Here is a 13,139-nt window from a genome sequence, read left to right as displayed (position 1 = left end):
AAATTATGAAAAACGACTTAAAGCTAAAATATGAGTCGAAAGTTCCCAAACCGTGCCTTACACAAAGACTTAAAAATGCTAGTTTAGCTTTTTATGACAAAATTAAGTTTTGAGACAAGGAGTTCGAAACAGTTGTTTTCAGTGATGAAAAAAAGTTTAATCTAGATGGTCCAGATGGTCAACATAAATATTGGAGAGATATTCGTCATCCACGTCAGAATTGCAACAAACGCAACCATGGTGGTGGTTCACTAATGGTGTGGGCTGCCTTTAGCTCGAAGGAAAAGTCTAATATATGCTTCGCACTATCAAAAATGAATTCCGAAATATACATAAATCTGTTGGATAGCGAACTGATAAATTTCGCTGAAAATATTCATTGAGATAATTGGACTTTCCAACAGGATAATGCTCCAATACATGTTTCTTGTGCAAAAAGAAATTCTTTGAAGAGAGAAGCATCCCATTGCTAGATTGGCCGGCCATGAGTTCTGACATAAATTCAATTGAGGATCTTTGGTGTATCCTTAGTGCCAATAATTATGCTTATTCGAAGCAATACGACACTCCTAAAGAGCTGAAAAAGGACATACTGGACGAATGGGCCAAAATTGACCTCCTACTATTAAAAAAATTGGTAGATTCAATGCCACTTAGGATACAGTTAATAAAAATAAATAATGGAAACACATCACCTTATTGAAAAATAAAAAAAATTAAATCACATAAAATATTTAATTGTTTTTAGCAAAAAATGTGAATTGCACATATAAATATTTTCTATGAAGATTTAAAATAAAGTTAATTTTTCTCTTAAAAAAAATTAATTTGAATAAAATTTTTTTATTATTTTAATTAGACTACTAAACATAAAAACAAATAATAAACTAAATTCACCCTAACAAAATTTTTTGAAGTTTAAATTAGTTTTTAAGTACTGCACATATAATTATTTTACTGGGGTAGTTTGAATTTTTGGCGACTTTGTGATTATTTTAAAAAATATTTTTAAGATTCATATAAAAGTGTTTGAAAAGTATTTTAAAGAAAATAAAAATATTAGAAATGTAAGAAAAATTATGATGAAAAAATGTGTAGAAGTCACTAAAACCACTAATAATGTCTCCTGATTTGAGGAAACGCATGAATGCTATTTACACCGGATTGAAATGTTAAAATTGGTGTTTACGATATTGTTTCGAAAACATTGCGCATGGACAACATTTAAAAATAAAGCTTCATAGAATGGAAAAAATCAGATTTGAGACATAAATAAATTTGTAATGTGTTTTTACACTACAATTCATACCAATAGCAAACAGGTAATTTTGTTTTATATACTATTAAATTCAAAAACTTATCAAATGTACACAATTTTAATTTCGTCACTGAAATGCTGTATGATCGCTTGAACATTTTACAGCGAACAAACATACAAACATGCATATAATGTAATACAGAGGGTTGCATGTATGATTGAATACGTATGCACTCAGGTTTTTGTCAGCCTTACTCGACTCACATATAGGTTTGAACTGAACATCATACCAGTTGTGACTCGATCGAACATTGTTGCATGAGGTTGGGTGGATTTATTATAAATCCACCAGCAAAAATAATTGGGTATTTCGTTTGTATGGAGCGTGGCACTTCTTTGTACTATAGATTCTTTGGCCCAGGTTTACAAAATTATGAACAAGTGGAAAACTCTAGAGTTTTTATAAACAAGATTTTATTTTTACACTGTTTGTTTGACACAGCGCAAACATGTTTAGTAGCTCGATGTAAACGTATCCACGCTTACATAAGGATATAATAGCAAGGATATAGGTAAACATGTTCACGCTTATATATGTTGCATATATATATATAGGAATGGTATAAACATATTCACGCTTATATAAGGATTTAGTCGCAAGATATAAACGTGTTCACGCTTATATATGTTACGGTAGGAAGGATTAAATTCAATCTATATAAAAAAAAAATGTTTAAGGTTTTCTTTTATACTTAGCTCCACTGATGTACCAGTCCACTTGTAATGACTTCGAGTGTTTATTCCTAGATACTTCTGCGTACTCCTGATGCCTTTGAGTGTCGATCACTAAGTCTTTTCTGAAAAAATGCGTCGTCTTATATACGGTTCGACCAAACTGTAATGAAAGCAAATGCTTTAATAACATCAGGTTTGCATTTTTGTCGCCATTGCTGATTCCGCTTCCGCCGTAGTTCTTTTAATAATATACGCGAGCAGCAATTTCTGCATAAAGTTCTTTGCACATAAGCTCTTTTTAACATTTTTTGTGTTGTGCTTTTGTTTTGATTTGAAACGTTGTTACCTTAGTATCTGTAGTTCCAGCTTTTACTATTTATATTTATTTATTAAAATAAAATAAATATTAAAAAAAAATAAATAATAAATAAATAAGGCACGTATATTATTTATTTACTTAAATATATTTTATATTCCTTGTGAATATATTTTTAAAAATATATACAATTTTTAATTATATGCATGAGGCGCAGTTGCGTGAATGCGGGGTTAGGTTTTTTGGTAAGTTGTTTACATTTAATATATTAAATAAAAATTAACCAATTTTTATTTCAGATAACCACATCACACTGGTTACATATAGGTTAGAAATTGATAAAAATTTCTAAATGCGGAAATGGGTAAATTTTGAATAAACTTGTTAATTAATAGTTTCGTACACAATAATAACTAAAATTTGTTAAATTATTGTTATAAAACTATTTATTAAATTTATATCACAACTTTTATATACAAAATTGTAGTTAAGTGCTTTATTTACATAAATTTATCAAGCACACAAAACAAGAAAAACTTAAAAATTAGTCTCCAATGTATAATTTAAATGGTGGAGATTAAAATAGCAAATTAACATAATCTCGTTCTCTAAATCTCACAATGTATCCAAAGTTGGTGTCCAAAGTTGTATAAAAAAATCAATATTATATGATACACAAAATCGGTATTAATATGGATATTTATATCGTAGATCTCATAAGAACACACACATCTTGTGCGCATGTTTGAGCGTGTAAATAATAAAAATGCCCCTTAGTACATCTTCAACCTTACGTTTACTTGTAAACGAGATCAAACAGTTCGGGCATAAGTTGTATGCATTTGCTAAATTCCACCTTTTCCGACATCGAACTTCCATAATGAAGGTTGGTAAATCTAGTTTAATGTAAATTTATGAAAAAACTGGTGAAATATATAGATACAAAGAATGAGTTTATCGGAATAATATAGTGTGTGCAATAACATTTTAAGAAAACATATTGATTATGTATAATATTTCGGATTACTTGATATTGTATATGTTGGAATAGATTTGATCATGTTAACCTGAATACAAATTTTATTTTGTTCTTTAGCTCAATGTGTCTTATCCCGTTACGGGATGTCAAAAATTGTTTGAAATTGTAGATGAGCACAAATTACGTGTGTTTTATGAGAAACGTATGGGTCAAATTGTCGAAGCTGACTTGTTGGGTGAAGAATGGAAAGGATATATGCTGCGATTGTCTGGTGGTAATGACAAACAAGGATTTCCTATGAAACAAGGCGTTTTAACTCATGGTATGTAGAGTGGTGCCAATTGATTCAATTTTGATTTAATATCTATTTTTTTAAATATACGTGTAGGTCGAGTACGTTTGTTATTAAAAAAAGGTCACTCATGTTACAGACCACGCCGTACAGGCGAACGTAAACGAAAATCCGTACGTGGTTGTATTGTGGATTCCAATATGTCTGTGCTGGCTCTTGTAGTTGTCAAAAAAGGGGAAAATGAAATAGCAGGCCTCACTGATGTCGTTGTTCCTCGTAGGTTAGGTCCAAAACGAGCTGGCAAAATTCGGAAACTCTACAATCTATCCAAGGAAGATGATGTTCGTCGTCTAGTAGTTCGCCGCCCATTACCAGCAAGAGACAGCAAAAAAGCAACGTCGAAGGCACCAAAAATTCAACGACTTGTTACTCCAGTAGTTTTGCAAAGAAAACGTAGACGTATTGCTTTGAAAAAGAAAAGGCAATCTATATCAAAGGAAGCTGCAGCAAGCTATGCCAAATTGTTGGCGCAAAGGAAGAAGGAATCTAAGGTTCGCCGCGAGGAAGCTAAACGAAAGCGATCAGCATCAATTCGGGAATCTAAAAGTTCAATTTCAAGTGATAAAAAGTAGTTGCAACTAAAACAGCAATAAAACATGTCACATAAATGCTAAATATGTTTTCTACCTTTGTTAATGTTAATGTACGTATTTTAAAATGGCTTTAGTTGTAACCTCCTTGGCTTGGTCGATAGGATTAATTGTTTGTCAAAAAATGAATTTAATATTTAAGCGACATGAGAATCATTACGGCGCATGTGAAACGAATAAATATGCATTTTTGTAGAAGAAAGTATCTGGTCTGAAGGAGAAGCAAAGTTGATTTAAAAATATGGACAAAAAATTTAATTTAAAATGTTTTTTTAGCATCATTTAATTTTAAGCATATTTATTGGTACATTTTATGAAACAATCTAAGAATTGGTTTTTTGAACACTGCATAGCTTGAGAGAAAATGTAGCAAGAAATATTTGTAAAATAAGGGATTATATGAGAAATGAACAGACATTTAATATAAGTAAAGTTTTCTGCAGAAGTTTGAAATAAAATTCAACTTTTACTGTTATTTTAAAACATTTATGTACATGATTATAAGCATTAAGTGGAACCGCCTCTGTAGGGGTAACGGATAAATTAAGGGTTTTTTCAGTTACACATGCAGTGCTTTCGACTTAAACGTCAAAAACGACAGAGGTTCCAGAAACGTATTGGAGCCAGTGTGTGTATTCTATATTAACGAAGACAGGGTATCAATGAAACGTTTAACTAAAGATAGTATATAGTCATAATCACTCACTTTAATTAATCATATGAACTCCTTAAACTGCATTTGCATTGCATGCGGATTTTAACTTGCGTGTTCGTATTTACGCTCTGAATCAAACAACTACCTCGTATGAAAATTGCATTTTATATTTTCATTTTAAAAATATCACGCAGAATTTGTGCGATACTCTTGATTTTTATATTATATAACGCAAGTATATCAGTTATTTGTGAGTTTTAAAATAAAAAACAAATTTTAAGAGTTATTTCTGCGCGAAAAAATAAAAGGCATATAATAATAATTATTTTTGATGAATATAATAAAAATCAAATTTAATTATTATTTTTTGAGTTTTTTTTAAAATGCAAATGATAACAGTTATAAGATGATTTTTATTTTTTTTATGATAGCTATTATGGTCCCTGAATTTTTATCTTTTTATTTTACTTACACAGGTTGATCAGTTTTCGAATATGTTTTAATAAAATTATTATAATAAATTTAATATATTTAAATATTTATTTAATATACGTTAATAAAATTATTATTACAATAAGTTTATTATAACAAAAATATTATAACAACTTTAATATATTTAAAATTTTTATTTATTTATTTTATCCACACGGATTTTTTTGCAAAAATGAGAGCGTATACTATTATTATTTAAAACAATAGAATAATGAATGGGATTCGTTGAATAATAATCGTTTAAAATAATTTGTTGTAATTATGCGTAGGCAAAACATCGCTTCTTTTTTATTGTAACATCTGCGCAATTATAAACTATTATTACAGTTTATTAATTGACGGACATTACTATCCTAATAAATACAATATTTTTTTAATATAAATTATAAATATTAGTTATTTAAAATGTGTATTTTTTATTTAATAATATTTAATAAAATAAAACAAACATTACACACATATAATTTTCTGCATAAAATTCCAAAAATAACACAAAATTGTACACTCAAAGCAAATTCTATCATCCCTCAAACAACTTGTGCGATGCACGTTTGTTTGCATTTTGTGCTCTCACTTTAACTTTTGTTCACGAAGTCTTCGAAGAATTTCACTGCGAATAAATATCGCAAATCTGGATATTCGAAGACTTCGGATTTACAAGAAATCCGGATTTATTTCCAACTTCAAAGATTTCGTTGAAATCCCATTATTCGAATAATTGAAGAACTTCGATTTTTAAAAAAAGTCGAATATAAACAGCACTACTCTAGAGTAAGATTTATTTCATATATTTTTACTTATTTGATTAATAACTTCTATAATTGTCAAGAAATAAATATGGGACAACTGCATTACAGACATGCAGAAAATTTATTTTGTTACTAAATAACAAATGGTATTAAGATAAAAACTCGATAATTCAGAAAACAAATACTTGAACGTCTTAAGATGCATTCACATCAATGCGAACGCTTGTGAACGAACGAATATTTGCAGATAATCATGCTTACAAAAATTCGTTCGTTCGCCAGAGCTCGCTTTGGTTTGGACCAAAGAATACTTTTACAAGAACGGAAACTCCGCCCACTTTCATTTAAACGAAGAGAAATTTATTACATTTTGGCACACGTATGGAATACATGTGATTTTACCACGATAACCACGGTTGCCACTTATGGTACTTTAGTACCAAAATTGGTACTTTTTTTTTCGTTTGGTACTCTGGTACTCATGTTCAAAAAATGGTACATTTTCGGCGACCCAACTTTATTGTGGATATTTTCAATTAATTTTTTTTATAAATGTAACTTATATTGTTTTATACTTTTTGTACATTTTATATAAATTGTATTTTCTTATAAAAAGACAATAGAAAAATTTTGGACCTTTTTTTACAGAAATGGCACCTTTTTAAACCAATTTTGGTACAGAAAAAAATTTTCAAGTGGCAACCGTGACGATAACATCGAATTACTCTCTTTTGGGGTTGCAGTATATTAATTTCTTACTACTTGCTTATTATATGCTTTCCTTTTAATAATATAAAAAAATTGTGCGTACCTTATTTGGTTAATAATATCACATCACCACGGTTGCCACTTGAAAATTTTTTTCTGTACCGAAATTGGTTTAACAAGGTACCATTTCTGTAAAAAAAGGTCCAAAATTTTTCTATTGTCTTTTTATAAGAAAATACAATTTATATAAAATGTACAAAAAGTATAAAACAATACAATATCCACAATAAAGTTGGGTCGCCGAAAATTTATAATTTTTTGAACATGAGTACCAGAGTACCAAACGGAAAAAAAAGTACCAATTTTGGTACTAAAGTACCATAAGTGGCAACCGTGCACATCACGTAAACAAAATATATATTGTAACAACATAAATATATGATAAATAAATATATAAATTAATATATAAACATTTAAATCAGTCAACTTTAATCAGTTTAGTTTGCTTAATCATGTAATATGTATTCATAATTCATAATTTTAATTAATTTTTTCATATAAATTTTAAAGTATTTTGATTTATTATGTTCGGCAACAAACTTTTGTAGAAGAGGATTTTTTTATAAAATTAAAAAAACAGTATTGAATATATCTTATTAATGATTTATATTTTCTTAAATATTTTTTGAGCGTATAAAACATTGTTTCTAATATAATATTGAAATAATATCATTAAATGCTGTTATGATGTGTAATTAATAATAAAAACCGAAGCTACTACCAAAATTCTTTTTTATACGGCAACTCTCAAGTGGTGAATGATGAATTATATTTCTCTGCATAGGGAAATTTTTTAAATTTAGTGCTGAAAAATCTATTGATGGGTGGGGGTGTACGCGCATTCGCTCTAAATTTATGTGATGAATGGTACATATTTTTAGTTTGTATGCATTTCTAACTGATCAGTAGAGATGAATCTGTTGATGGGTGAGGATGCACGCGCATTCACTTCAAATGTATGTGGTGAATGATGCGTATTATTCGTTTACATACATTACTGTATGATTAGAATTATATGAATTTTTTAAGTAGGAATATTTTTATATGCAATTTAGTAAAAAAGTATTTTATAAATATTGAAAAATTTTTAATATACCATCATATATATAAAATATATTTATTAATAAATATTAAAGTATTTAAGAATATTAGCTGGGTTTAATTAAAAGAAGTACAAGTTGTACTCATAATTTATTATTTTTAAGAATTGAAATAATAATAACAATAATTTAATAAACATACAAATTTATTAAAGGCATTTGTTTAAAACAATATATATTGTTTGCGTATATAAGGAATAATATTTAAATAAAATAAATTGTCTTTTTTGAATAATATACTAAAAATATGTTCAATATGATATTAAAATCTGGGACTAGATTATTGTACTGGCTAATTATAAATATTAATTAATATTTTTACATGTAAAAAATTAAAATTTAAAAACAATATTAGAAACAAATTTATAGCATTTTACTTAATAAAAGAATAAAATTGTGATATAGTAGTTAATTTTGAAAAATATTCTTATAATAATAACATGAAATTATGTGAATTTTTATTCAGAAAACACAAGTGAAGGTGTATGTAGTTAATTAAATCGAAAGGCTATCGCATTTATAGATATATTTCCTTATATATTTGAATATAAAAAACTATTAAAAAATTTTTAATATCTATGTAATTTAAATTTGTGCACATTAGAAAAGAGTACAAGTTTAACCTTTAATTTGATATATCATGCACTACTATGGTAATTTCAAAAATAGAGTTACGGGGCCATATGCAGGATGATGTTTTGAGAAAAGTCAAAATAACGGTTTTTTGCAAATAACTCAAAAACGGTACACAGGAAAAAAAATCGTTGTGATTTTCGAGTTCTAGGGAAAATTTCCCTATAAGAAATATAAGTCTCGTCTTTGGAAAACAAAACTTTTAATTATTTGTAAACTAGTGTTATTTAAATCCTGCAGTGGTTTTACGACAAAGGATTGAATATTTATTACATATATATTTAGAAGGTTAATCAGTTGCACGTATAGAATATAAATACTCTATAGCATCAGGATATATATGTTTATGACATGTATATATCCTAGTAATAGAATACATATTTATAATTATTTAAATCCTGCGGTGGTTTTACGACAAAGGATTGAACATTTATTAGATATATATTTAGAAGGTTATTAAGTCGCACGGATAGAATATCAATATTCCGTAGCATCAGAATATATATGTTCATGACAAATATATATTCTAAATAATTAAGGATAATTCTTTTTCTTTCCTTCCACTAGGTGACCTAAGAAAAGCTACGCAGAATCCACGAAGCTCATGCACAGACTCCACGACATCCGTTTCCAGATGTCAGACAAATCCACAGAATTTGTCTAGTAGCATCCACGAAGTCTATTCACGAAATCCACTGGGCGCAACACATCTAGTTAGCGCTTAGATATACACATATCGTTGTTTTTTTTTATATAAGCAACAGAATCGTCGATAGATGATTATATAATAACATATATCGGATTAACCATTAAATTCAATTAAAGTAAAATAACATTCGCACAATTAACAAATAAGACATTGTACAAACATTTTTTTTTTAAACAATAAAGAAGTAAACATTATCTTTCCTTTAAGAAAACTCATCCCCGCAAATATAAATTTATTGTTACGATTCTGGACGACGGCTGAGGATACCCTAGCAAAACATTTTCTTTTGAATGTATTAAAAAGTGTCGTCACACATTTTAGCATTTCTGTCAAATAGTATTTTTGATTTTCCCTTTTCATTCCAATTTTTCTTTGAACTGCTTTCTCATCAATGACATTTCGATACAAGAGCTGGTCAGAAATAGCAACCTTGTCTTTACTAATCCACCACAAAACAGCTGCGACGGAGACAACTGCATGTTGGACACTGGTGAAACGTTATATTCCAAGATACAGCAGTCAAACCGGTCCACTGCATTTGCTTCATAGCAACGTTTTAAGACATTCTTCGCTATTGCCACGCCTTTTTCTGCCAACCCCTTGCTTTGTGGATACCTTGAGCTTGAAAATTTAAGCTATATATTGCAGTCATTCGTAAATTTTTCAAATGTCAACGAACCAAATTTACTATTATCACACCTAATAGTTGATGGAAATCCAATTAGATGAAAGATACCTAATAACATATAATCGGACAAGCATTTGTTCGATATAAATGTGCTCTAAACTTTAAAAAAATAATAACTATTAATTTAAAGTAAAAAACAGAACCAACACAATTTTTTGCGCTCAACGCATAATCGGACAAAATGAAGCAGCCATGCTAAAAATGCTGTTATTTTACAAACAATAACAATAAATAATTATTTTATTTTTATGTAATAATATTAATAATCTGTAATAATTCTCACAACATATATAACAATTAAGTAATATCAAATAGTATTACAATAGTACCAAATGGAAAGAAATCTACTATCGAAATTAGGCAATTAATAATTAAAATGAATTTTGAAGGTAAAACCGTTAGAGAAATTGCTAATTTAGTTGGAATAAGTCAATCTACTATTCAAGACATTATCAAGAGGTCCCATGATGAGTTTAGGCTGGCCAATAAGATTAGAGTAGCTCAAGGCGAAATATTAAATGATCGAGAAGAGCGTTTGATATTTAAAGAAATAAAGAAAAATTCTTTTAAAACCGCAAAAGACTTTAAATTTTCATTAAAATTCTGCTCTGGGAAAGATGTATGCTTAAATACTATTCGCAATATATTACATTAATCCAATTATTAAGGAAGAATTACCATAAAGAAGCCGTTTATAAGTATTAAATATAAAAATAAAATAATAAACTACGCCAAGGAGTACTTACTAACAACAGAAAGCTTTTGGAATCAAGTAAATTGAGGGGAAATCATCTTAAACACATTTCCATTCATGATTTTAGTTTTTTCAAGCTTTTGTTCACTGACGAAAGTAAATTTAAGTATGATGTAAGATGTTGATAAGATGTTTGTATCTGGTAAACCAAATGCAGAATTCAATCAGCCCAATATAAAAGCTATTCTAAAAAATGGAGGAGGCTCTGTTATGGTTGGTGGTTGTATGTAGAGTACAGGAGACGGCAATTTGAATTTTATTGATAGTTAAATGAATAAATTTGGCTACATTCATATTTTGAAACAGAATGTAAAGCAAGGGGCAAAGATATTGGGAATCGAAAAAAATTTCGATTTGATCAGGACAACGATCATAAACATACGTCAGGCGTATTAAAACTTTGGTTCATCCAGAATTGTGTTGGTTTTGTTTTTTACTTTAAATTAATAGTTATTATGAGAAATGTTTTAATTTATTTTATAATTTAGATAGATAAGTATGTTAAGTGTTAATTAAAGCAAAAAAAAAATAATATTTTTAGCATATTTTCTTAAAGTTTAGAGCACATTTATATCGAACAAAAGCTTGCCTGATTATGCGATGGAGTCACTGTATATTATGTGTTCAGATGTTTTATTTTTAAGTTTTTTACAAATCAAAAAATTTGAATACGCATCAAAAACTGACACATAATCCCCTCCCGCATACTCGAACAGATGAACTGCAGCCGTCTGAAAAGGATATGCGGCTGCACTGTCTTGTTTTAATGGTTCCTTTTGATTGTTACGTTTGAACTGTTCACAAACTTTACAGGCTGCCACAGTTTTCTTAATCTGTGTACTCATATTTGCCCAATAGTAATGTTTCCGTACTCTAGCTAACGTTTTCTGAACTCTCAAATGTGGTTCGTATAGCTATTGACAAATTCATTTTTGCAATTTTGTTGGTATTACCAATCAGTGATCTTTGAATTACAGCTCCTTTTCATGGTGTAATTTCGCTTTTGCTCTAAAAAATCTTTACTAAATTCATCCAACTGATGTTATCCTGGCCACTGTGTTGTAATGTATTCACATATACGTTTGAAGTTTTCATCTTCATCCAAAATTTCTCTATATTTTTTGTAATTTTCCTCTGATAAGCATACGCTTTCCACTACAGAATGAATATTAATTGCTAACTCTTCATTTTTTTCCGTTTCATCTAGCTGTGCTCTAGACAGACAAATCACAACTAACAACTCCTTTCCGGGCTTATACACTATCTGTAACTGTATTTTAACAACATTACAAACATTCTTTGCTGTAGTAAGCGGACGTACGTTGTACAACACGGAACAAGAGAAGAGCACCTGGCAGAAAAAGGGCGGCAAGATAAGTGTTTGTGTAAGATTAATAATTATTGTGTTGTATTGTAATTAGAGAAATAAATTGAATGGAAATAATATAGAACTGTATTTATGTGTGACTAGCGAAGTTACTACATTTGCAGTCTTGCTGAAACCTCATCTGTCTTTTTTTATTACGGTTTCTAACAGTCTGTGATCACTTTCCACGTTAAATTTCCGTCTGTATAAAAAATAATGGAATCTCTGGCATGCAAATACAATTGCAAGCAACTCCTTCTCAATCTGTGCCCATTTCTGTTCATTTTTCGCCAAAGTTCGTGACGCATAAGCCACTAGGTGACCATCTTGTATCAATAACCATCCCAGCCCGTCTTTCGAAGCATCTGTCTGCACAGTAATTGATTTTTTTGGATCAAAACAGACAGTACAGGGTTTGATGTAATTATCTTTAACAATTCGTTTAATTCTTTCGCGTGTTTATTTTTCCATTCAAATATGACATTATTTTGTTAGTTTTCTTAATGCCGCTGATTGTTTTGAAAAATTTGTAATAAATTTTCTCACATATTTAAACATACCTAGCACGCGTAAGACATCATTTCTGTTTTCTGGAATTTTGATCTTTAGAACTGCCTCACGGTATTTTTCTGTCGGTTTGATTTTGCCATCACAAATATTATGAATTCAACATAATTTGTTCGATATTGTACTTTATCTTTGTTAAACTTAACCCCGTGCAATCGCGTACATTCAAGAACTTCACCTAATATCCTATCATACTGATCTTTGCTTCCCGTCATTATGAGTACATCATCAAAGTAGATAATAACTCAGTTGATACCCCCAAAAATTTTGATCATTTTCTTTTGAAACGTCTTCGGAGAGCTGTTTAACCCGAACGGAACCCTCTTGAATTTAAATCTACCAAAGGGTGTCCTAAACGTGGTTAACCCAGCGCTTTTCTCATCGAGTTCCATATGCCAAAAGCCGTTAACTAAATCAAGACTAGTAAA

The 13,139-nt window shown here is 29.2% G+C and overlaps 1 protein-coding gene across 1 annotated transcript; it reads left to right on the top strand.

Annotated features, from left to right (window-relative positions):
- The first annotated feature begins 3,060 nt into the window (after positions 1-3,060).
- Positions 3,061-4,255, top strand: LOC119686034 (40S ribosomal protein S6-like). The gene is made up of 3 exons (XM_038100492.1): positions 3,061-3,195; positions 3,406-3,610; positions 3,677-4,255. The coding sequence occupies exons 1-3, from the start codon at positions 3,076-3,078 to the stop codon at positions 4,210-4,212; spliced, it is 861 nt and encodes a 286-aa protein (XP_037956420.1). The 5' UTR covers positions 3,061-3,075; the 3' UTR covers positions 4,213-4,255.
- The last annotated feature ends 8,884 nt before the right edge of the window (positions 4,256-13,139 follow it).

This window comes from Teleopsis dalmanni, chromosome 2 (assembly GCF_002237135.1).
Source record: "Teleopsis dalmanni isolate 2A chromosome 2, ASM223713v2, whole genome shotgun sequence".
Lineage (NCBI taxonomy): Eukaryota > Metazoa > Arthropoda > Insecta > Diptera > Diopsidae > Teleopsis > Teleopsis dalmanni.
This window is presented reverse-complemented; position numbering and strand designations above follow the sequence as displayed.